Raw genomic sequence first — 26064 nt, forward strand, 5'->3', positions numbered from 1 at the left:
AACTTAAAATAAGGGCTAGGTTTGGACCTGGAGTGCCTTCTGCAGGCAGCAGAGAAATGAGAAATAGAATAATATTTTTTAAAAAAGGATTCTTTTTTAGCTATTGATATGCTAGCAAATGAAGGGCGGGTCCAGTGATGGTTTGTTGACTTTTTTTTGTTTTGAAGAATCAACGTACTTTGTCTGATATATAAAAGTTAAAAAATAAACAGTCATTGAAAACTTGCTTGAATAAAGTGAAATGCAACTACGGACCAGATATACATACCCTTATGTTATACTGAATGAACAACTTCGTAACCTGAATATGTCCACTTTAAAGCTACTCCATTTTACCGGACCGGCATGGTTGCATTCCCACATTGCATCACTAGATGCGCCACCTTCGAAACAGAGCGCTAGCTTTTCCCTGCAGAAGTAGAGGCACCTCCCCCGCCTCACAGCGCACCCCCCAACACTCCCCTCACCAGGAAACACAACAAACAAATGCAGAGATTGCAAATGTTTGAAGCAGCTTCTGACTGACCTGCTCTGAAGCATCTGAAAAAAAAAAAAGACTTGCCTGTAAGTTGCAGTTTAGCAAATAAATATGAGTTTCACATTTTTTACTTTGCTGCATATCTTATTTATGCTGATAAAGTGTTTAAGATTAAGATTAAGTATCTCATTGAATCCATGATCAGAGCAGCGTGTGGAGGGGAGTGAGGGGTGTCGATGAGGGGGTGAAGGGAGAAGGGGGGCCGAGACGAGTAGTCCCTGAAGGATAAGCACCACCTCATGACGGCAGCAGACGGTACAGATTGTTTGGACAGGAATTTATTGACACAACAAGACTGTTTTATGAGGCAACAAAAGTCATAATGTGGGTAACATAATGTTGTAGCACTATTTTTATTTCACATATACCTTTATCAAAATAGAACTACCCAGATCAAAATAAAATGATATATGTTTCAGAAAAGATGGTCTCTGATTACATTTATTTATTTTTTTATTATCGGGCTATCGTCTCCAGATGAGCACATGAGTTTACTCAGCATGTCGAAGCAAGAAATTCTTTATCGTATTTATCAGATTACTTTTTTATAATATATTCAACATTGGCAGCTAATATTATACCCAGGAGCCAAGCCTATAAAGTTATTCCGGCCCAAATTTGGATTTTTGTGGGAGCCCTGTCCCGTACAATTAACTACTTGATGATATTTAAGTAAAAGTACAGACTATTCCTGCAATTTAAACTCAAGTGAAAGTAGGCTACTGAAGGATTTCCTATACAACATACTTAAAGGTGCATTATGCAACTTTTTCAGCAAATTTGCTTCCCATCCCTGTGGCCTCTGACACTCCAGGATCAATTTTATTTAAGTTTTTTTCTCTTGTAATGTATATATATACCAGAAACCCTAAAGGCGCCATGTTAACCACCCACACAGCCGCTTGGTCATTGAAAGGTCAAACAGGGACTCTTATTATTATTAAATTCACCTGAAGCTACAACAACACAATAGGAAAAAAACAAGCTTCCTCTGAGCGTGTTCTCGAGGGAGCATTTTAAAGCTTGTAAAATAAACAAAACTTCACTTTTTACTTTGGTGCATTTATCTAAATGTTGTGCAGAAAAATCGAGTCAATGAAAATGAAAGTACTTCGTTCCTGCCCCCGTCTGCACGCAGTGTTTGTTTAGAGTCCTGGCCTGTGGAACAGTCTGTAGTATGTAGCAGTGTGTGGATGTAAGTCGGGGGGAATTAGCTGTGTGTCTGTGGCGCGCACTAATCCAGCTCACAGGACAGGGACGCGCTCGGATTTCTCCTCTCCAGCCCTCCGTCAGTACGCCTGGATCCACACTCCTACCGCCTCCTGAAGCACCTCCTCACAGATAACTCCACCTCAAGAGCTCTGGTGAGTCCACGTTTTACTGTTTACTCCTGCTAACCAGTCCACAGGTAGAATTATGTGAAAGGCTTGTAACTCCAGAGGTTTGACTAATTCATCTAATTCAAGGTTGAGTGTTCTTGCCATCGTGTGTGTGAGTAAAGCTCGAGTGTTAATTATTTGGCTGACTCTTCCTCACAGCCGTATGTTCCTCAGAGCATTTCATTCAGCAGTTTGGGAAATAAGCAGCTCACGACACCTGTCCAGGCCGGGATTAATTAGTCGAAATGGAAATCAATTCATTTGAAGTGTCACGCGCTTTAAGCTCTGCCACACTCTCCATTTAATTCTGTTGTTGGCCAGGCCAGTCGAATCGAGAGTACGCACATTCATAGATCCAAATAGAACATTGCAAAGTGAGTGGCAAATCAGTGAGTAACATACAGACTTGACACTCATTTTGCTGCCGTTGCCGTGATGGAAGGCTAACTGCCATGCTGTTGCCATGTGATGACATCACACATATTGTCTCTATGGCTTTTCTCCATTTCCTCCTTGCCATTTCTGTAGTTAAAATTAGCGGTGTGTAATCTGCCCTTTGCCCAGGTTGAGGGTACTCCTGACCCTGGCTGTTAGCTGGCTTACACAGCGCTAAGCCCCGCACAGATTCCCCCGGGGAGCACTGCGTTATAGCTGGACACAAGTGGCCCACAGCAGCCGTTTGTCACAGCCCCTCCTACAGAAACTATTAGCCTTCTCAAATTAAGATGATATAAATATTATATATATTATATAAAGGTCCTAAGTTTGATTTCATAAATGGCCTATACATTGTTTTATTAACATAATCTGGGAGTAAAAAACAGCAAACCCAGGCAAACAAAAATGAACAGCACAAGGAAGTACTCGCAAGGCCTTTATTTAAATAGCAAAGCCAACATATTTTACCACCAGGTCTTCATCAGGGATTAGTATAATAACAATAATAATAGTAATAATAATAATAATGCATTTTTCTTGTATAGCTCTTTTCTAGACACTCAAAGTCACTTTACAATTTAGTGTATTATTCATTCACTCCATACTCGGTGGTGGTAAGCTACTAATGTAGCCACAGCTGCCCAGGGTAGACTGACAGAAGTGAGGCTGCCAGTCTGTGCCAACCCTCACTCACTCTCTCACTCACTCACTCACTACATTCACCCTGGCTTCCTAGTGTTCCCAAACGGTCTCCCATCGAAGTTCCGACAAGGCCCTCCTGCTTAGCTTCTGAGGTCTGAGGGGATCAGACATTCAAACCTGTTCATATAAAACAAACAGCTTTGGGTGTGGCCCATCAATTCCCCATTCAGTGTGCCACACAATGCAGGCGTGTGAGGAGCATCATGGCAGAAAAACTACAAAAAACAGAAGCACCATAAAAAAGAAATGCATGAAATGCAAAACTTACAAGAAACAAGATAAAATCAAAGTCTTCATTCAGACCTGGATGTTTACTCGCTTTCACTTTATGAATCCAGAAAGCCTCTCTTTGATTGAGCTTTAATAACTATCACCACCTCTTGCCAGTGGTTTTTCTTGTTCAGTACCTTCAATACACAGCAAAAATTTAAAATGGCCCAGGCGGGCTCAGGCGGCTATGAGCGGTGCGTGCCGGCCGTGACAAATTCTGTGTGATGGTCCTGATGCTCCCGCAGGAGCAGGCAGGCAACCTTTCTTTTCACCGCCTGGCTCGGCCACCTGAACTACAAAGGTCAAAGGGATGATAGGATATGAAGTGCGGTCAACACGTGCGCTGACAGTGGACTGACAGACAGCTGGATTTGAATTGTGTTTTGATCAAAAAGTGCCAGTGTGTCCAACATATTACCAATATTTAAATAAGCAGAAGTTTATTATTCTAATCCTAAACTGTAAGAGAGTCTATTCTTTGCTTTGGTGCCTGTGGCGTCTGTTCAGAAACTCTTTCCAACAAACGCGAGACACTGCATGATCTGAGGCTCCTCTCTGTGATGTGTCCGCCTTGATTGAAGGCGCCTTCCTCAGCCCTCGGCTGCCACCGCCTGCCTGCCTGGAGTCAAGGCGCACTTCATCTTAAACACACCTATTGGCATTATGTTGTTGATTGAAATGCCTTGCCATTGGATAGTCCAGAATGTTAACTCTGATCACATATTTGTATTCTGCCAGGCAATTCCACAGGCGCCTTCTGGACATATTACAAAAGTAGTACTGGTTGACGTTATTGCAATGAGGACAATTCATACATTTAAAAGTACCAATTGGTTTCTCAGCCACATGTGCTAAGATATGAATGATGAGTTTGTCTCTGAGGTTTGGAGACTGTCTAAATGAAAATAACGGTGCTTCTGTGAAAACTTTGCTCAACACAGGATCACATTGGAGTATAGACCAATTGTCTCTGACAATGTTTTTTAATTCGGTCAGCGCATGTGCTGTAGTGACCAACACAGGACGGGACAGTTCACTGGGAGTCCCTGAGAGTCTGTTCAACATGTCATGACATACTTTTCCTGACCTGCGGACACGTGACTCGACACGTGACCAATCAATAACCAATTATTCTGGTCAAAATTTGGAAGCATGAGAGTCAAATTACACAAAAGTCGAAGTCATGAAAATACTCAATAAGAGGCCATTTTTTGGAGAGAATCATATCAAATAACAATAATGTCCTTTGATCTATAGACGTGTTTCAGGTCTTGCCATCCAGTTTGGCATCTTCATTCCTCGGGTTTGATTGCTAATGTACCTGATTGGTGTTGATGAGGACTGCTGCAGCATAACCTCTTTCTAAACTTCATGCACTCTGAAGTTGACCAGAGCATATACGTAGCAAGCAGAAATTTAGCAAAAATGTCCCTTATTAGTTTATTTACTTTTCTATATTACATTTCTCATTGGGTTTGTGAAAAAGACTGCCCTGTTTTTGTTAGCATTACTGTGATAGTGACCCAGAAAGTTGTGAAAAGTGCTTATGAACAAAAGAATTGAGATAGGAATGCTGGGAATGCGTTTGGACTAACAGTTTAAACTTCCACTTAAAAATCAGGTATAGGGTCTTTTATTAGTGGTCTGAACAAGAGCTACGCCGAAATGGTGACTAATGAATAATTGTTTCTGGGAGCTTTTAGGCTTAGCAGATCCTTTTTCCATGTTTAAGTTCCTTTAATTTGAGGTAGAATTAATTTGCAGGAGGATAAAAGGCACCAAACGATCAGGATTAGGATGTGTTAAAGTCACTGGGAAAGCAGATTTACTCCCTGTTAGCACACAATTCACTAGTCATTCATTCATTCTTTCTTGTATTTTGTATTGCCCCTTGAGATGTGCCATCTCATTTTCGAGGGGGTCCTTTCAATCATTGAAAATAACAAGAGCCACACATGCACAAGACATGACAATACATGACAACACAACACATGTAAAAAGAAAGTACAATCTCAACATGCTCCCCCATAAGACCCACCACCTCCCCAAATTATACAATAAATTACATGGATTATATTGGCAAAAATAAAAAATTAAGTAGTGAGGCCTCATAGGCTGTTCACATGACATGACAGCTTTCTAATGAGCCTATAGTTTACTACATTACAAGCAGAGAAGAAGAGTCCTCTATTAAAAACATGTACATGATGTCTTTAAATATGAAAATAGTGCCTGTCTAAACAAATGTAAAGATGTGGTAGATTTTAATGACAATGGGAGGTTATTCCAGTCAGTGGGTGCTTTATGACGAAATGCTCTACGCCCAATTTCCCAGTGAATTCTTGCTGTGGCAAAAAATGGATGTGACAAGTGTCGTATGGGATAGGCTGAGGAGTGTTTGACAAAGTGTTGTTGAAGATAAAGGGGACATTTGTCATAATAAATACAATTGGAGCCAGTCCAATTTTTCATAGAGCTTGCAGTGATGTGTTATTAATGGATACCTTTAAACAAATCTACATATGGAATTCAATGAGAGATCTAGAGCGTTGCGAGACGTAACACTGGATGTGTGGTGAACAATATCAACATAATCAATAAGTGGTAAGAGGAGCTGCTGCGCAATACGCTTTCTTCGCCAAATGTGAAGCCATCAATTGAATGGTACAACTGACACAAGCTTTGTTTAACTTTCTTCACTGCAGCTTCAATATGAGCATTGAATGATAGCTCAGTATCTAACTACAGACCCAGGTACTTAAATGTACTAACATTTACGAGAGATCTTCTATCATTCATACAAATTTGTATTTCATTCATGTTAACTTTAGATGGTCTCAGCATAAACAACGTAGTAATTTTATTTTCTCATTAAGAATAAGGTTGTGCTCAAGTAAAATCAGATTGTAATGCATTTTGTACCTGGTCCTTGTGGCTATGCGATGTGTATATAGAACTGTATCATCAGAATAGAGATGGACATTACATGATGACCAAATACAGGGCAAATCATTAATATAAATCGAAAAAAGGACTGGCCCCAATGCAGAGTCTTGGGGCACGCCTTACCCAATAAGTGTACTAGTGGAGCATGTATTTTGAGATGCAAAGAATTGTCCCCTACCATTAAACCATATAAAGATGTTTGGCTTAAACCAATTGAATACAGTTTATCTAACAGTAGATGATGATCAATGTGTCAAACACTTTCGAGAAATCAATAAAGACGGCTCCAGTATATTTTCCTTCATCCAAGGCTGTACATCATTTGTGAAGTTGAGGAGAGTTGCAGTAGTAGAATTAGGTCGAAATTCAGATTAAAAAATACCACGTCCTTTTTCCACCCACTGCACGGGACTGTAGAAGAGCTGTGCAGCTCTCTCAGTGGCAGACTGAGACACCCTCAGTGCAGGACGGAGCGCTACCGCAAAGCCTTCATCCCCACTGCTGTCAGACTGTACAATAAGACTGTGAAGTAACGCCGACTGTAACAAGTGAATTTCTCCTTTGTGAGATTAATAAAGGTTTATCTTATCTTATTTAAATGTAAACAAATTTGTCAAATTCTCTAAATGACGGTGTGGCTCTTTTCAAACCTTACAAAGGTTTGTTTTTCTGGGACTACTTGATCAGACTTTAATCAGATGCAAAAGTAAACATTGTAATTTGAACTCCAGGACCCATTTTCTCCATTTCCATTTTGCCGGGTTGTCCACGCTCATGTGGACAGGCTTTAACCTGTGTGTTTGTGTATACTGTCTACAGGGAAATCCGTCAGCGTTACAATGAATGCAAATCCATGGCCATGCTTTAATAGTGTGTCACCTGGATTGGAGGGATTGGAGATTCAAGGCAGCCAAAGATTTTGACCTAAACAGTAGTGACATGATCAGTTAAAAGACATGTCTGTTTGACTGACGCACACTTTCATGGTTTCAAAGGAGTTGTAACATTTGTTCCTGTTGTTTGTGTGAGCAGAGGGATGAAACGGAAAAGAGCAGCAGCCTGTCTGAGCCATGAGTGAGCCCCCGTCCCTTCACTCGTCCACGCTGGTGTCGCTGGCCCGCTCCCTGTCCGGGATCGGGATCAGTGCCACTAATGGAGCGCCCCTCACAGCCCCCAACTCTGGGCCGTCCCCTCCACCGGTAATGCCCCTTCTGTCTGTCCAGCCATATAATTGAGTCAAGCCCTGACAATTTCTTGCATTTGTTTACTCCCATTTATTAGCAATTGAAGCAGGTTTTCATTGGTTCTGAGCATTAACAAGTTACCAGAAAGTGTGTTTTAGTTCTCAAATTGATTGTATAAATCTCGGGAAGGGGGATTTTCCGAGTTTAGGCCAGTAAATTTTAAATAAACACTTTTACAAGTTTGAATCACGTCGAAATGAGCCAGCTGAGGTGGCTAGGGCATCTGTTTCGGATGCCTCCTGGTCGCCTCCCGCGGGAGGTGTTCCAGGCATGTCCTAGTGGGACAAGGCCTCATGTAGAAAACAGGCCCCAGTCCTGTTTTCTACATGTTTCTCAAAGCTACTTTTCTTTTCTTACGCTTTGTCCAGATTAAGTCTGCACTCAGCTGCAGATCTCTCAGAGTGTGAGCATCTTGCTGTTAGGAAAGAGCTGACAGTGAGACAGTCTGCATCATGTGCAGTTTGTAAAACGGGGGAAATTGAGTAAAGGTTCAAATCTGGTAAAGAGTAGTCACACAAACTCTCCTGTGGCACATGTAACATTAAGATCGCATTGCAAGTAATGTATAAAGATGTCAGCTATGAACTTAGGTAGCACTTGGCTGTATACAGTGTTTATCCATTTATGTCATGTTTCTTTGACAGCCGACCAGCATTGAGCTGGGACCAGGGCTGTACTTCTCTGATGGAACGCGGAAAGTTGACTACATCCTGTGCTACAAACACAAGAAAAGACGACCCTCCAAGTCCCGCTTGTCTCTGGCCTCCATCACATCCAATGGCAGTTTTCAAACCCCCAACGTGAGGTTTGACGATGGGGAGCCCGGGGAGGTGGGGGGCTTGGGGCCGGACAACGAGGAGACCAAGCTGACGGAGGAGGAGAAGGTTCTGATGAGAGAGGAGTTCGAAGCCCAACTACAAGAGGCCGGGCTGCAGATCGAGCGCGACAAAGAGGTACGCCTTGGTCTCTTTGAACACAACTGTCTGAAATGTGCTGATTCAATTAGTAACACTTCCAACTGTCTGATGTGCTTTATATCCTGTCGATGTGTAGCTGTTCAAAGCACTGAGCGGCTCTGAGGCCACTAGACCTGAGCCTAGAGGTTCAGGGCTAAGGACATTATGGGAATATCTAGGCCTGTACCCTCTAAATGTATGGTATATTGTTACTTCAAAATTTAATTTAATTAATTACGGAAATTATGATGAAGCTGCTCTTCATTCAGTAAATGTTATTGATTAATGAATGTGGTGTCATGTTATCAATAACAGTGCACATACATTTATTCATAGACAAAGTGCTACATTAGTGCTTTAGTGGGTCCAAGGACACAGCTATTTCTAATGAAAGAGCTCCGACGTGAGAAAGATGAAACAACGGCTCCAAATGGAGACGATGGAGAGCAGCAGGTGTCACGTGGACGTACCCCACTTATCTGCACAATAACTCAGACAGGTGGTAAACCTTATCGCTGTCCTTATCCAGCTCGGTCCGCGGTATAAGCTGCACAGCCCGGGTTGGGCTGTAGGATGCCCTTCCACTCCTGTAACGTAGCTTCAGAGGCAAAATAAGCAATTCATTCTTTCACTGCTGAAATATAATGGAGGGACAAAGCTTAAATTATCAAAAGACAGACTTGAGCGATTCACCACGGACCCAGCGGAAAAGCTTTTTATTTCCAGCGTGATGGATGATCAACTTGTAAAATAGCCTGAAGATTCAGCGATTTTTACGATTCCTCAAAAACACTTTGTAATGGCAATCACTGTCTTAAATAAAATGTTGTATTTAGCCTATTTCCTTTTTTTTTCTCTCCATATTTTTTCTTGTCGGCCAATTTGGCCAATGGAAATTCTATTTACCAGACAAGCCGGCCCTGATTAAGACCATGGGCCAGATCTTCCGCCAGGCGCAACCACAGTGTTGCTTAAGGCGAAGTAGGTATCTTGTGTACAGACAATGGTGCACCAGAGCTTGCGGTCAGTAGCCAGAGGGCGTTGTTTAGGGAAAAAAGGGGTTGACTGAGGCGTGGTATGCTGAGACCAGCGTGCACAGCCTCCTGTAAGCTACATTTGTTTGTTCTCACAGGACAAGCTATGTATCCCTCCGTGATATGGACTGGACAATTACTGTAATCACAATGGAAGCAAAATTGCAAATTGAACATTTGCCATACGTGTTGTGTGGTTTAAAGTTTTGCTGTTTGTTGCATCAGTTTCTGTTTTGGTTGAGGATTATGATTACTCGGGTGTGAAACTAAAGGTCAGATTAGAGCGCATTAACAAAGCTGTTTAGTATTCAGTAAGTGTTGGGCCACTCACACCAGGGTGAAGAGGTCATCATCATCCAGTGACCTGCTGTGACCGCAGTGTGAAGTCAAGACAAACTCTGCTTTGCTTATTGTAGTGAAAATAAACCAACTAAAAACAAACCACAATTTAGATTTAGAGTTGTCCAGATCTAATGAACACATCAATGTCACACAAAAAAAATGTACCAACGTCAAAATTTGTACCTTCTTCTACTTTACTCGAAGCTTTGTTAGCACTCTTCAGAGCTGATTATATAGTATATTATTATTAGATTGATGTAGTACCATTAATTTATTTTCCCCTGGGTGTTTCGATCTTCCTCATACCTGTAATCATGTTCAATATTTATCAGTGAGTTTCACAGTTTATGATCTAATAGGCCACATGTAATAGGTCTGTGTTCTGCATAAAATAAGAGGAACCAAAATCAGTGTAAGGCTAAATTCAGGACTTACAAAATCAGAGCTCAGTTCAGCGACTGATGTGAAACTGATAATGCAAACAGCTTGTTGTTGTGGGCACTTTATGTGTAACACTGTCAGAGCAGTGTTTTTTAGCTCCTACTCCTACTTTCTTTTCAAAAGCATGGTGGTTTGGAAAGACATTAATTTGTGTTTATTCATCAGTGCAAACTGCAACGTCTCTGGTAAAGCTTCATATTAAACGCTGTGTCCACTGTTTTTCAGTCTTATTTTTTTTCTTAATACCGGCCAGTCATTTGAAACATTTGAATGCCTGACGCTGGCGTTGGTGTAGATTGTAGGATTGGGTTCACACCATATAAGAGCATACTTACTGGTTTAGTGAAAGCGTTTCAGGTCTAGCACTTTTTTTTACTCACTCACCACAGCACTCGAGAGAGATCAAGTCTTTTTGATGTTTAGGTTTTCTCTCATTGTCCCATTGTTGTTGCAGAAGTCATATGGAATTAGGTTCATACGCCTCCACATCCCATGGCCCATACTCAGCCGAGAGGCAGAACTTCAGAAGATTAAAGTTCCAGTCAAAAAGGTCAGGACCTTCTCAAAGCTAGCCTTATAGGCTTAACTTTTCAGATAATCTACAATAAATAGCTTACTCTGACAATTGCTATATTATACAGTATCACAATCGATCCTACCGTACATTCTCTTTCCAGTAATAATTAAGGTTTGTGTTTGAGCAGAGGTGTGACTTGCGGAAGCGCACAGGTATCGCTGGGATGTGGGATTATATTCTGGCCAAAATGAGCACGCCTTTCCAACCGGACATCCCCGACCTGGAGATACAGAGAGACCGGCAGACACGCATCCGCTTCAAGAAGCTCAAGCATGCCTTCATCAGAGACAAGCTCCACCTGTGAGTCACACATGCATCACACAGACTACCGTTTTACCCCCATTGCATGAGTCCACACACTCCACAATAAATACGTCCCTATTGTAGTGCCTGCACATTCTCTCCTCAGGGCTGTGCAGTCAGCCCGCCACTCTCCTAATACAGCAGGGCTATTTTCATCTCCTCCAGAGTCCGATTGAGCACAGATCACACCAAATAGAAAAAGGGCACCACTATGCAGACGCTAAAAGACTTGACCTGCTCAGGTGTGTCTGTAGTGAAGGAATTTCTGATCTTCTTTTGCAGATATGACATCAAATCCACCGACACTGTGTTTGACAACGCCACTCGTAGCAGAATTGTATGTTACACCATTTCCCTGTGTTTTTGCCCAGTATTCATAACTGAAGGCTTTATCCTGTTTTTAGGTGGCAGAAATAATCTCACGCATTACGTGTAAACACACTTGCCAAACAACTGGTAAGGGCATCTGCTTACTACTGCTTCTTACTAAATGATACTGTCTGTCAGTGACGGCAGGGTTTGTTTTTCTAAAGGAATCCAGTCCCTGCTGGCTCGTGGAGTCTATGTGTCTGCCTTCCCTCTGCATGATGTAAGTGGAAAAAAGCTGTGAATGTACTACCAAAAAGTTGCTTGTTCACACCATTGTTTTGTGCAGGGTTCATTCACACGGAGGGGACGGAGAGACCAACGCAACGACCGACAGGTGAGATGACTATATTGTAGATGAACCCCATATTGTACATTTGCAGATCTTCCACACATTATTGTTCTGTTTTCTGGTTCTAGATGACACTATATTTTAGTGTAGGTATCGGAAAAAGCATTGTTCAGGTATTAGTAAACCAAGTATCGTATTAATACCATATTAATGGCACCCAGCCCTAAACATAACATTAGTAGATACTAAGAAATATGTATGTAGTTGATCAGTTCCTAAATAATCGGCAGAAGCTTCGAGGTAGGGGGCTCTTAAAGTATAAATGTGTTGAGTGTGTAGATGATACAGATTTTATAAATGATAGTTCAAAGGTAGCTAAATGACATTTGATTTCATAAGAAGATTCGGTGGACACTTTTTGCAAAATAGTCAGACAACTCTTCTTAAATACGCTTGTGACTTGGAATTGGTTTGAAATGATAGTGAATCGAGTTTAATGCTGACTCTGGCTTTATATCATTGACTGGGACTATTGGACTCAATCCATGAGTATTTTTCAGGTGACTTGGACTTGAAAAACCATGACTCGACTTTATTTCTGGTAGTTTATTACGTTAAAAAGGTAAGCTAAGTAAGTCCCATGACTTTGTAAATGTATTTCAGATCCTCCATGAAGAATGGGCCAACTATGGAGTCATGTATAAGTACCAGCCTGTGGATCTGATCAGGTATCGCCTCAGTATAATATCACTCGGACTTGAATTCTTCTGTTTGTAAATGTTTAATGCTCACATGGGAAACGTGCTGTGCTTGTTTCCCATGTAACAGAAAGTACTTTGGCGAGCAGATTGGTTTGTACTTTGCGTGGCTTGGAGTTTACACTCAGCTCCTCATCCCTCCCTCACTCCTGGGCATCATCGTTTTCTTATATGGCATCTTTACTGTGGAATCCAACATACCCAGGTAACTGCGTTCATCAAACAGACACCAATAACCAGTGAGGCTGCATTTCAACATTCAGTGCAGAGGTAACACTTTGCTCCTTACACGTGCCTGCAGTCAGGAGACGTGTGACGAGAAGCTGAACATCACCATGTGTCCTCTGTGCGATGGGGTGTGCGATTACTGGCTGCTCAGCTCCGTGTGCTCCCTGGCCAGAGCCACGTATCTGTTCGACAATGGGGCCACTGTGCTGTTTTCCATCTTCATGTCCCTCTGGGGTATGCAACTTTTGAAACTCCATTTGTGGCTGTTCCTTTACATGACTATAGTTTAGATCTCACTCCTGTGTGGTGAATCTACGTGCACCTATATGTTGCTACCACACTAATATTGTGTTGCCTGCAGCTGCTTGCTTCCTGGAGCACTGGAAACGGCGGCAGATGTACCTGAAACATGCCTGGGACCTCACCAATTTGGAGGATGCTGAGGTGAGGCCGTCCTCCTGGCATTAGCACTAGCTACCCTGCCAAAAGTGCGGTTTACATGGCAAATTTCAGGGTAGAAGGCAGTTCTATTTTGCAGTTTCTTTATTGTCAGGCTATCATTGTTTTCATGGGAGTAGCGAAATGTGCTTTTAATATATTAACACGTCACCATTAAGAAGCTCATTGTGAATAGCATTCAACTTGTGGTTTGTAAAGATCTAAAATGTGGCTTGTTGAATGGGGATGTTAGAAATGCTTAAGGACAGTTGGGTTTGGACAACAACTAATAAAAGAAATCAGGTGTAGGACCTGATTTGTAGTAGTAGTTTATTTGAGCAATTTGCAGTCTTAATTTACATCATTACACAGTAGTGACAACTCAAAAGGAGTTGGCCGAATCAAGAAAGCTTGTAAGTGCCCACCCCATATTCAATAGAAAAACTCCTCAAAAGGATCCATAGCCCTGAAAATATACATGACTGAAACACACTGAAGCCCTAGCTGCAGGTATTCCCCAATGAGGTAATAATAACGGTGGTAAAAGCAGCATCTTGTGTTCATACAATTTATACAATTACATTATAAATTCCTGACTCATCCAGGCACAAAATTAGTGAATACATAGCCCTGTAGGTGTACCCATTTATGAATAACAGTTATGTTATTGCAAATTTCAACAATACAATTGCCAGCATTGACCTTATGATTAGCAGAATGAAAAGCTTTTACATTTCCCAAGATGAAAATCTCAGGAGACTTACAGTGAACTTTGAAATTACAAGTATCTGTACATATAGATTCTCAAAAATGTCATGTTTCTCCTTGCTGTCATTCCCATTTCCACTGCACTAACCTTCTAAACGTGTCTCAGGGGTCAAGACCTTTTGACCCGTGCTTAACTCGGGCACATTTAAAGCAGAGATTATAATGATCCCCTCGAGCCTAAGATAGACAGACTCACTCAAACACACCCTGGCTGCCTGGGGACTTAGATGAACTGGGGGTCTTTACATGGATATGGCTATTCTTAATACTCTGAGCTTTCTGGTTAAGGGATGGATGTGGTGGGAATCAGCTGGTTAAACTCTGCTTTCTCTCTCTTTGTTTGTGTCTGTGAACGCTTCGGCCCAAAGGAGCGCGTTCAGGTGCGTATTACCTTCCATGTTCAATAAAGTTTGATTTATCGATTCAACAGCATCAGCCATCACAAACAAACGCCGCATCATTAGGCCATCTTTTACGACATTTGTATGAACTGCAATCAGGGCTAAATTATAGCACAAAAGTTTCGACAGGTTGGAGTCTTAGTTTAAAAAAAAGGGGGGGGGGGGGGGGGGGGGGGGGGGGCGACATGTCCCTGATGCAGATTGGAGATGACGACATGAGAAAGGCTTATTTCTCATCCACATAATAGTCTGAGTGTTGCATTTCAGATTGTTAACAAATTCTTCTTCCTATGTGCTGCTTGGTTCAGACTTGTGCCGCTCATGGCACTTAATATAAGTGTTAAGAGAAGCGGTTTTGACTCAAAAAGAGAGTAAATGTTTTTTGGTGAAAAACCTCAAGCAGCGTCACTTTGGCTTCATGTGGTTAAAATTGTGTAAAAAGAAAAGTTGCTAATAATTTTCACACCTTTTACCTCTATGTTGAAACATCTGGTTGCACCTTATGTTTGGAAGAAAGTGAATTTTCCGAATGCTATTACATTAAGAGGTTAACAGTGCTTGTGGTACTTAGATGCCCTTCAGTGCCCACTGGCATTCTGGGAACACGTTCATGCGTGGCGGTTACGCCTCTGCAGTTATAAATGTTGCTAATGTTGCTAATATCCACACTGGGCAAATGATAAGAGCCAACTCCAGTCTGAACTAGTAGTTGATATAAGTAACAATGCTGACAGTTTTCTTTTTAATATACATGTTTTCTGATTTTTCTGCTCATTAGACTTTTCAAGAATAGTACTAATTATAAAATGCCATATGCCAATTATGAGGTGTTCAAAATTATGTCTAAAGGTCTGAATGATGCATAATCACAACATTTATGTGTATGTCTCAGGTTCACTGTAAACTGTTGTCATTATTAATCGATGAAAGTGTTGAATTTGAACACTCCTTATATGCTTCCTCGGTTTTAGGAGGAGCTGAGGCCAGAGTACGAGTCTGCTTTGCAAGAGAAAAGAGAAAAGATGAAGGACAGAGCTAAAAAGGTGTGTATGGCTTCTCCCTGAATTCTCACCAAAGCGAATCCTCATTGTTTCTAACGCGGTTCTGTTGCAGAATAAAAGCGCGGAGACCACAGACACGGAGACAGACCAGATGCTTGTCTTCCAGGTATGATGACCTCTGTTGTCCCGCAGAGCCGCTTATCCCCAAAGAGGGCAGGGTCCACTGAGGCCATCGGACAGTTTAAACAGCACAGAAACAGCTCAGATATTGATGCCCAGTCACATTGAGCGGGCATGTATCCGCAATATCTCTCAGCGGGTAGTACATGCAGTGGATCCCTCGCCTCCTGCAGTGAATAGCTGAGTGTAAAGCAGCTTACCTGGCTCAGATTAGCCCAGGCTACAGATGGATAGAGAGAGAAGTGGAGACGGATGAGAAGGGGTGGGGATTTCTCTGTATCTACTCAAACCATGACAGTCCCCATAGTGTGTGTTTCTGTGTGTGCAGGTCAAGTTGAGAGGCAATAACTGGATTATGCTCATGTTTGTACACAGCCATATAGCGTAAACCTGATACCCGTCCTCCATCCTGATTGTTACCTTTGGCCTTTAGACTCGTATTGCTTGCTGCCCGACCTATTCCACGATAACATACAGTACAGAATATATGATATTATATGATATATATGATAAAAGAGAAACTCCAGGAAAGACGTCGCTATAAGATAGATTTATTTATACTCCAGTTGATCAGGCCACTTGCAAGGCTAATGCAATTTGAAACAATTTAAGTCACATATCTAAGTGCAGTACAGTATATGGTGATTGCAGTTAGATTTGAATTGTAGGTGTGAAATTAACTTTGATAATACTCTTTTCACAGCAAGAGATTGAGACCCTGGAGGTTGAAGATCATCTGACGGGATATCTCATCAACGCGTCCACGCTTGTGTTTTTGGTACGGTGCATGAATGCTTAAAAGAATGGTGCTTTTTAATGGACAGGTCTACAAACTCTGGAGGAATAAAATGTAAACTGTCTTGTGTTAAATGGCACTGGATTGGAAAGGTTATCTGCTTTGAAAGGTTGATCTCATGTTAGTTATGCCTTGGTGGTATAGTGTTTCCCTTCACAATGATCAGTTTTGGATTCAATTTTTCATATTAAAGCAGTACTAAGTAACTCATGCCCCTAGAGGCCATAAGCGCCACTACAGGTGTCGTAGCACGTTGTGTTTTTTTTACTCATTTACTGTCCTTGAGTAAATACTACGTTGACAGAAAAGACAATGGGAGAGAGGGATACAATGGAGATAATTTTTTTCACTCAAACTTGGCTGCAAATACTGCTAAAGTATCGCTAGCCCACCGTTAGCTTTGCCCGTTTGCCTGTTAGCTTCTTCTTCGTGATTCCGTTAGTGTGTATTGGGGCCACCGACTCGTAGCAGGGAGAGTTGCAATTGTGGTTTTCTGGCCAGAGACACCAATGGGAGATGAAAGACCCTCCAATCATCCCATTAACACTTTACCCTACAAAAACAAGTTATTTAGTACTGCTTTAAAATCAAATACATAGCTTTTATTATAGTTTATGATCATTGGTAAGATGAACCTTTTAAAGTAATCTCAGTTTTCCACTGCAGGGCCATTTGAGACCAAAAATCCAACCTGTTGTTGCAGATGGCGGTGAGCTTCTCGGCGGTGTTTGGCGTGGCCATGTACAGGATCTGCATGTTGAGTGTGTGGTCCATGGACCCAGACCCTGAGGCCAAAGCCAGCGTGAGGATCACCGTCACCACCACCGGCATAGTCCTCAACATGCTGGTGGTGCTGGTGCTGGAGGAGGTCTACGGGGCCATCGCCGTGTGGCTCACCGAGCTAGGTACTCGCACTGTGCACATGGACAGGAACTGGGTACTTGGTTAGCCAGTAGGTAGAGCATACAAGCACTTTGACCAATTCTTGTCTTACACCCATTCTGAAGCAGTGGTTCTCAACTGGTAGTTTGGGTTCTGAAGTGGCCGCTGTTTCACTGTGAGTGAGTCAAGGGACTTACCACAGACAGTATTGTTTTGATTGTTGAGTTTGATACAGAATAATGATCAGTTCTTAAAGGAATAGGCCACCATTTTTTCATACTGAGATATGTTCTTCCCTTAGCTTTGACGAGTTCTTTAGGACCTGTCTGGTCTTCCCCCGTGCCTTCAGTCACGTAAACACTGCACAGACGGCGTTAGCATTTAGCCTCTCCCTCTCTCCACTATAGCTCCAAAACAGGTCAAGATAGAAGCTACTAAGCTCTTCCACGTTTTAAGGCGCTAACGCCGTCTGCGCTGTGTTTACGTGACTGAAGGCACGGGTGAAGACCATACAGGTCCTAAAGAACTCGTCAAAGCTAAGGTAAGAACATATCTCAGTATGTAAAAACGGTGGCCTATTCCTTTAAATCAACTGAATTCTGTGAGAACTAGTATTGTGTAAATTATAATCTGGTTGGACTATACAAGTTTTAATCTGGTTGGACAACAAAATGTATACATTTACTGTAAACTGAAATGAAGATTGATATTGAGCTTGCCATTATTGGTTCATTGTGGGTCCCAGTTGAACCACTGCTAAAGTTACATGTGAATTGTGCAGTGTGAACATGCTGTGTTTTGCAGAAATCCCCCGGACAAAGGAAGAGTTTGAAGAGCGAATCATCTTTAAGTCTTTTTTTCTCAAATCAATGAATGCTTTTGCACCAATTTTCTACGTGGCCTTCTTCAAGGGCAGGTCTGTTGTCCTACTGTTAGCACCAACAAAAATGATCAAATGAAATTACCATCCAGTATTTTTTTTAGACTGATCTTCTCTTTTCAAACAGGTTTGCTGGGCGCCCTGGTGACTATGTTTACGTTTTTGAAGATTATCGCATGGAGGAGGTGAGCTGCTGTTTGCTGGATGACTGAGAGCTCACATAGACATACTGTGTAATGGTCATGTTGTGTTGTTCCAGTGTGCCCCTCCAGGCTGTCTCATTGAGCTGTGCATCCAGTTGGGCATGATCATGCTGGGAAAACAACTCATCCAGAATAATATATTTGAGATCCTCATACCGTAAGATACTCCATTTATCTCCCACTTACAGTTTTACATGTGAAAGTGACGTAATGTAAAGTTGACAGTACCATTTTTATTGTGGGGCAGTTTACAATTTGCCTTTGTACAAGTCATTTCTTAATAATGGCTGCAAAGTACTTTTCCCAACACCCACAAACAACATGTATAATATCCACCCATAGCAAACTGAAGAAGATGTACCGAGAGTTCCAGGAGCAGAAGGGGGCGAGGAAAGCGGCAGCAGAAGAGGAGGCAGAGTCCGAGAACAAACAGCCCAGACAGCAGTACCATAAGGACTTCCTCCTGGAGCCGTACGAGGGCGTGACCCCAGAGTACATGGAGATGAGTGAGTTCAGTCCTGCCCCCTCCTTCACCGTTCTCCCCCACACATGTGTCACTCAGAAGCATGCCTTTGTTTGCCTCTGTGCACAGTGATCCAGTACGGCTTCGTGACCCTGTTCGTGGCCTCCTTCCCCCTGGCTCCAGCCTTGGCCCTGCTCAACAATGTCATTGAAATCCGACTCGACGCTTCGAAGTTCATCACTGAGATCCGCCGGCCGGAGGCGGTCAGGTGTAAGGACATAGGTGCGGATCACGACACGCATGTGCTCGACGTGTTCACTGTAGACATGGTCAAAGTCCACATTTTATCATCAAAAATATCACTGCAGAAGAATTGTCCGCTATACTGGTCTCTGGTCTTTGGTCTCTTAAACTAAGGCTAACATTGCAGTTTTGAAAATGTAGCCCGCACTGAATTGTTTGAACATGCAAAAGTCGCCTCTGTAACTGAGACCTCTCTTCTTCTGCTGTGTCGCCTACCACTGCTCTCCTTAACTGCATGCTTCTCTCTACATTTCTCTTTTTCATGCACCTGCCATCTCCAGGGATTTGGTTCCACATTCTGTCGGGAATAAGCAAATTTGCTGTAATCACTAACGTAAGCATGTGTAGTGGTGGCCAAGCCATGCAGTCCTTAGTTACAGTGTGGTTCCCAAACAATGAGCTCATACATTTGTTTATGATTATCTTTCTATATCTCATAAATCTCATAAATTATTATTTTAAATGGGTAATGAAAACGCCCTGTAAATATGTCATGACCCTGTAGAGCAGAGGTCCTCAAACCTTTTTCTCTGGGGGCCGCATTATCGTTCCTGACTGTGATGGGGGGCCGGGCCGGATTGTACACAGTAGTCATTATTCATTCACTCCACACTCTGTGGTGGTCAGCTTCATTAACCAGTGGCTATAATGTGTTGTTTATATCCTGATCTCTTATGTCAGTGCCCTCTGCTGGACACGTGTGGAATTCTTTTTTATTTATTTAAGTTGCCCCCTAGTGGCTGGAATGAGTATACTGGTTATTTAGTTTAAAAAAATCATAACTCCACACAGAAATGACTTATCTACAAGGGGGGCTGGGTTAAACCATCGCGGGCTGTAGTTTGAGGACCCCTGCTGTAGAGTTTAGGAAGCACTTCTTTTGACTATTTTGTCTCGTTCCGATGTGAAAGTCAGTCTGCATGACAAAGCTGTAGATCCCTGACTCTTTTCTGGGCTGCATCAGGCGTTCGTGATCTCCTTCACGACGGAGTTCGTCCCACGGATGGTCTACCAGTACATGTACAGCGTGAACGGCACCATGGCGGGCTACACGGAGCACTCGCTGTCCTTCTTTAACGTGAGCAGCTTCGCCTCGGGATCCGCCCCCACGTCCCCCCTGCTCCCCGGGGTGTCCATGTGCAGGTGAGTCTGTAAACACTGTACAGGACTAGAGGTGATCGCGCCTCTGGTCCTGGATGTCCTGAAAATGGAGTGATGTTTTGTGGTGTGCATGTTTCAGTGATCCCTGTAGTCCATGTCCCTCTTTGGCTCATGGGGCTTGTGAGGGTTCCTTACATCAGGGTGACAGACAGAATTGTGTGACACACTTCTAGATAGGGATCAGACATCGTTTCAATGGCAAATGTCCCTCTGACAGTAGTCTACTTAGGTCATTGAAATGATTAACCATTACTGATTGAAAGTAAAGAGGGACAGAAGCTGTATTCAATAACATTTTTTTTTAATATATATTAACCTACTGTATACACTATACAGATAAGCTTCCATTCCAAATAAACTGCACTAGTCTCAATGTTATAGTCATAATAATAACACTAATAATACTATTGTTTATAATGATTATAATAGTAGTACGACAGTATAATATTATGTTTTTATGTCAACATACTGTATGAATATAGCCATTGATAAACAATACACTAGTTATGCTGACTTTTATGTGCCAAATTGAATAAAAGTGTTAGATTTTTTACCATGAGTATAATATATTATCTTCACAAAAGTCACAAAATAAGAAGAGTCTTGTATTCCTCGTGCTGGACTTTAATTTCAAAGGGTTTACTGTGGGAACATTGTTTTATTATTAACCTGTGCCATCACATCCGTGGAGCTTTATTATCCCTAATAAAAATCTATTTGAAAAACAAACATAAAACCTGTGAGGTAAATATGTATAACCTGTCTGTTTTTCATAGCTAAAGGCCGTGCTCAGACATTTCGAAACAACATAGAAGCACAGGCTTAATATATTACAATTCCATACTATCCAGTAAAGCAGATCTATTTGTCCCCTGTCTTGATCTCCACCTTTACTTGTGAATTATTGTGGTTGGTATTTTGATGAAAAAGAAACGATCGTGTAAAGGTCTATTCAAACTAAGTCATTATGAATGTCCATAAACACTGCTGCACTTGTGTCTGTCAGGTATAAGGACTACAGAGACCCGCCCTGGGCGTCTGAGGCTTACACTTTCTCCAAACACTACTGGTCCATGCTGGCCGCTAAACTGGCCTTCGTCATCTTCTTCCAGGTAAGAACAAGATGAGGAACGGAAAACTACATGTAAATTGTACTTCTAGACCTGAATATTATGCTGAACCTTTTTTTTAACCATGTTGTAAACTCCCCCCATGACAAACCTTACTAGTGTTGTTACATATGTCTAAGGATTCCAGCATACTCTGTACTCTCTGTACATACTCTGTACTCTGTTTTTGAATACTTTCTTGAATTCTTGAATACTCCAAACCATTTCCCACCTGCTGATGTCATGAGGTGGTGCCACCCTCAGGACGTGCTCCTCTATCTTATTAGTTCATACTCCCTCACATAATTATTTCAGCGCTCAAATTGTGCTTATATACCCTCGCCTCGCCACCCTCAAAATTATAAAATAAATCTTTACACTGCAAAAAGTGGATTCTAAGCAAGTAAAAAATGTTTTACTTTAAGAAATAAGTTCTTATTATTTCCCTAAAAAGTAATAATGTCTTGCCTAGCAACGTTTTCTTGTTTATTTGCTAAAAACATGCAAATCTTTCTTGTAACAAGAAAGAAACACTTTTTGAATCTTTTTCAGCATTAGACAAAGAATATTTTTTCTTATTTTAAGAAAAAATAAGATCACAACAACTCTTAATTTAAGAACTGATTCTCACAGAGAGATAATACATTCCATTCTTTAAAGTGGGCGGCTCGGTGGCACAGCGGTTAGAGCCTCAGCTTCACAGCTAGAAGGTACTGGGTTCGATTCCCACCAGGACGGTGCCTTTCTGTGTGGAGCATGTTCTCCCCGTGTCTACCACCAAAAACATGCGCAATAGGTGAATCCTCCAGCAGGTGATTCTGACCATCAGCCTGGCTCCACATCATGGAGATGGGTCTCCGGGCAATATTTTCCTTAAATAGAACATTTTGCTCAATAATGAGTGTAATTTAGAACATTTTGCTTAAATCAAGCAACATTTAAGTAAAATATCCCTAAATTTTTCACTAAATAAGAATGTTTTCCTTAAATTATTCCATTTTCTGAGGACATTTTGCTTAATTCTAGCTATTTATTAGCTTAAATTTAGTGTTATTTTATGATAAGAAAAACATTCTAGAAATAAGAATTCTTAGCAAGAAAAAAATGCTGACCCCATTGGCAGAATTTTTCCTTAAAACAAGACAAAATGTCTTATTTTAAGATTTGTTTTCGTTGTTTTTAGTCGGGTACTTTTTGCAGTGTACTTTAAATAAGATTGTTTTTTCTTAAAGGGGCATAATGGAATTTTTTAATTGTGAAAAATTAAAAAAAACGTAATATTTGTGCATAACTGACCTTTTTGTGATGATATGTCCCCATGTGATTTCCTCCTGGACAGTTAGATCGGTGCTGTACTTCCTGTCCCGTATATTTTACATTCAGGATTAGCAGGGTCCCAAATAAATAAAGAGCTCAGGGTTGTTAATTAACGATTATATAAAATAAAAAAAAATAAAAAAATTAAACTACTAACAGGCCGATTCTTTATTGCGCAGGCTTGTTCAAAACTTTGCACCAGTTTTAATGATGATTTTTTAAAACTAGTCACTCAAATCAGAGGAAAATCTACTTCTTCAAATGACTTTTTGCAGTTCACCTGCAGAAACTGGGATTCAAACCACTGACCTTCCTGTAGACGAGCCGCTCTGAGCCACTGTGTGTGCACTGTATGTGTGCACTGTGCGCTGGTCCCAAATGTAAATAAAGTCAACAATGGCCATGAGCTGGGCTCGTTTACCAGTAGGTTAAGCCGGGCACACCGTGCAGGAGCTGACAGTTGTAAGCCAATTGATTCTCCTCCAAACCGTCCAATATCCGGTACCTCTGACCTCTGTTCAGCTCTATTCAGTCAGTGAGGACTCCACCAGCTCTCATACTGATGCTGATACTCAAGCACTGGGGGCCAAACCCATCCCAAAATATGATGACATGGCACTGCCCTTTTCTCCCTCTACTGAAAGAGCAGCTCTGGGATTGTGTCATTCAGAGCAGTGAAGGAATAAGCTGAATATTGCTTATTTTACATCGAAAACAGAATGGCCAAAACCTGCGGACAGATTATTTTTTCACTTGCGGAAAAGCTTAAAAAGCACAATTTACCTGGCAACCCTGACTAGTTAAATTTACTTTTTTATTATTATTATTAGAAACGTGAAAGAGGACACCCAGCATGGAAAATGGTACTTTGTCGGTTGTGCGATGGCGTGCCGCTCACCATGCGTGGTTGCTTCTCCTCCACAGAACCTGGCCATGTTCCTGAGCCTGGTGGTGGCCTGGATCATCCCGGACGTGCCGCGCTCTCTCAGGGACCAGCTGAAGAAGGAGAACACGATGCTGATGGAGTTCCTGGTGGATCACGACCAGCAGGCGCGCAGCCGGGGCCCCCGGCCCTCGCCCGGCTTGGTGCCCAACATCGACGTGGTCGTGGAGGCCCCGCCGGAGGAACCGGAGGATCCCGAGGATCCCGAGGATCCCGAGGAGAACCACGTGCTGGCGCGGGACGAGCTGAGCTTCGGCAGCGATTACATCCATCCCACGGACAGTGACCCGGACATCGTCAAGTCATTCGCGCTGGCAGAGGAGCAGGTGGGACACGTGGAGTCTCCGAGTGAGGAAGGGGAAGTCAGCGGTGGTGGATCTAATCAAAGACCGGGCTCGGTGGGAGAGCAGAAAGAGGACGAGGAAGCTGTGGCCGAGGAGGAAGAACCTGCAGCAGCGGATCTAGATTCTCTGATGGCGAGCCTGGGCATGTTAGGTGAGTTATACTAAGCTAGACATTACCTTTTGCTCTTAACCTTAACTTAACTTAAAAATCTATCATATAATATAAGGACTTTGTTATGTTTTTCTTCTTTTTCTTCAATAAATAGCTCCAAAATCAAAGTATTATTTACAGCATAGCTAAAGAGTAATATTGTACCCCAATACCCAGGAACAAGATACTTTCTTTGAAAAAATAAAAATAAAAGCTTGTCCTGAATACGAACAGGTATTGTTGTCTGTTGTTATAAGTGACCACCACCATATAAATGTTTTAATCTTATCATGTATCAATTATACATGTATGTAAATCTTTAATAAGTCCATTGTTTCCCTATTGGTAGAAAAGTATGTTAATGTAAAACATTCCTTCATTTTTCTGGTTTTTAATAGCAGAACATAGAAAACATTTATTTTGTCACCAACAAGATTCAGTTCCACTTCCCTGGTGGTTATTTTTAGTGTTTAAGCGCAAAGCCTTCGGGGCAGCCCTGACCTTTATGAGACCTGACTGAGAAAGCACTACATGTGACCTAACACACACTCTGAATTCATGTCAACTTTTTATCGTTTAATTTGTACTAGATGCTGATACGACAATAGAAATAGCACATTAGTTTCTTTAATGTATGCATAGTCACACCTGAAGGTCATTGAAGCCATTGTTTTCCTGCAGATGAAGCGCCCTGTCCTAGGACAGCAGACCCTCCTCTCTCCGTGAGTAAAGACGCACATCTGAGTCAGTCCCCTCCTGACACCTCGTCTACGCCCGGCTCAGCCCACAGTCTACACACCCCCAGGACAATAACTGATACCACGGACTGGCAACCCTACGCCCTCATCGCCCCCCCTCCCGCCAAGGCTCGCAGCTCCACCCTGCCCTCCCGCCACCGAGGGGCGCCGCTGTGTCAAAGCCTGCCCCGGCCAAGCCACTCCACCAGCCTGTCCCGGTTTCAGCAGCCCCCCATCCCTCTGGTTCCCCGGGGGTCAGCATCCACACGTCCTCCACCCTCCAGGTCCTCCACCCTCCCCGCCTGTCCGCGGGGGGCACAGGCCTGTTCCAACGTGCCCCGGCCCAGCCACTCCACCAGCTTATCCAACACCCGGACACCTCCAGCGCAGCCCCCCAAGTCCTCCGTGACCGCCCCCATCCAGGTTCACTCCCGAGGCTCCGCCGAAGTGTTTGCGCTGAAAGGCCCCCCGCCCCAGGCGCCGCGCTCCAGGGCGAAGGGACGCTGCTCCACTCTCCCTCCCCGACACAGACCCCCCGGTCCGGAGGAGCAAACTGTCAAGCCCAGTCAGTCTACCAGCTTCACCACCCTGGGGGAGCGCATGGCCCCCTCCCCCAGCGAACTGAAGCGGAACACCCCAGTGTGAGCCGCATACAGGGGGAGGGGAGGGCCTTTTCCTCCCCCTACCTGAGCGACCAACACCTGGGGGGGTCGACAACCATTCACACAGACTCTGGAGTGTGAGGTTTTGGTGAAGGAGACTCTGCCATTGTGACAAACTACTTTATACCCTCATTTGGACGTGTTTGTTTTGCATCCAGTTATCGCTCTGTACGATTATGCTCTTCTGTGCTGCAGTCCTGCCTTGTAGACCAGACGACGTGATGAACTGACTATATCCTTAGTCTACGAGTAGTCAGCAGTCTTGTTTGACTTCTGCATTTTGATATATCTCATGTAAAATGTCAATAAAATGACATATTTTTGATTTTAACAGATTTTCTTTCCTACTACGAGTGGCTTTATTTTACAGTCTGTTTTGGGAATGTTTATGCCCCTCTAGTCCTATTTCACACAGTTTTAAAACCTTTAAATTTATATATGTTTTTTTTATTACTTGAGTCCATAATAAAGTGATTTAAAGAGGTCTAAGAACGCTCTGAACCGACTGCAT

General features: G+C 42.6%; 1 protein-coding gene across 1 annotated transcript; it reads left to right on the top strand.

Moving 5' to 3' along the window:
* Nucleotides 1–1822: 1822 nt before the first annotated feature.
* Nucleotides 1823–25748, top strand: ano2a (anoctamin 2a). The gene is made up of 27 exons (XM_079568097.1): nucleotides 1823–1902; nucleotides 7306–7472; nucleotides 8162–8470; nucleotides 10745–10840; nucleotides 10995–11167; nucleotides 11453–11507; nucleotides 11575–11626; nucleotides 11704–11759; nucleotides 11826–11873; nucleotides 12492–12556; nucleotides 12657–12791; nucleotides 12888–13048; nucleotides 13176–13258; nucleotides 15393–15464; nucleotides 15535–15588; nucleotides 16306–16380; nucleotides 17102–17303; nucleotides 18085–18196; nucleotides 18288–18345; nucleotides 18420–18520; nucleotides 18706–18869; nucleotides 18956–19108; nucleotides 19411–19463; nucleotides 20094–20272; nucleotides 21297–21402; nucleotides 23641–24154; nucleotides 24836–25748. The coding sequence occupies exons 2-27, from the start codon at nucleotides 7344–7346 to the stop codon at nucleotides 25534–25536; spliced, it is 3906 nt and encodes a 1301-aa protein (XP_079424223.1). The 5' UTR covers nucleotides 1823–1902; nucleotides 7306–7343; the 3' UTR covers nucleotides 25537–25748.
* The last annotated feature ends 316 nt before the right edge of the window (nucleotides 25749–26064 follow it).

The sequence above is a fragment of the Gobius niger genome (genome assembly GCF_951799975.1).
Source record: "Gobius niger genome assembly, chromosome: 12".
Lineage (NCBI taxonomy): Eukaryota > Metazoa > Chordata > Actinopteri > Gobiiformes > Gobiidae > Gobius > Gobius niger.

Coding starts and splice junctions, on each gene's coding strand:
- ano2a (XM_079568097.1), top strand. CDS start 7,344: ATGAGTGAGCCCCCGTCCCTTCACTCGTCCACGCTGGTGTCGCTGGCC. Junction 8,471..10,744: donor AGATCGAGCGCGACAAAGAG/GTACGCCTTGGT, acceptor TTGTTGTTGCAG/AAGTCATATGGAATTAGGTT. Junction 19,109..19,410: donor GGTCAGGTGTAAGGACATAG/GTGCGGATCACG, acceptor TGCCATCTCCAG/GGATTTGGTTCCACATTCTG.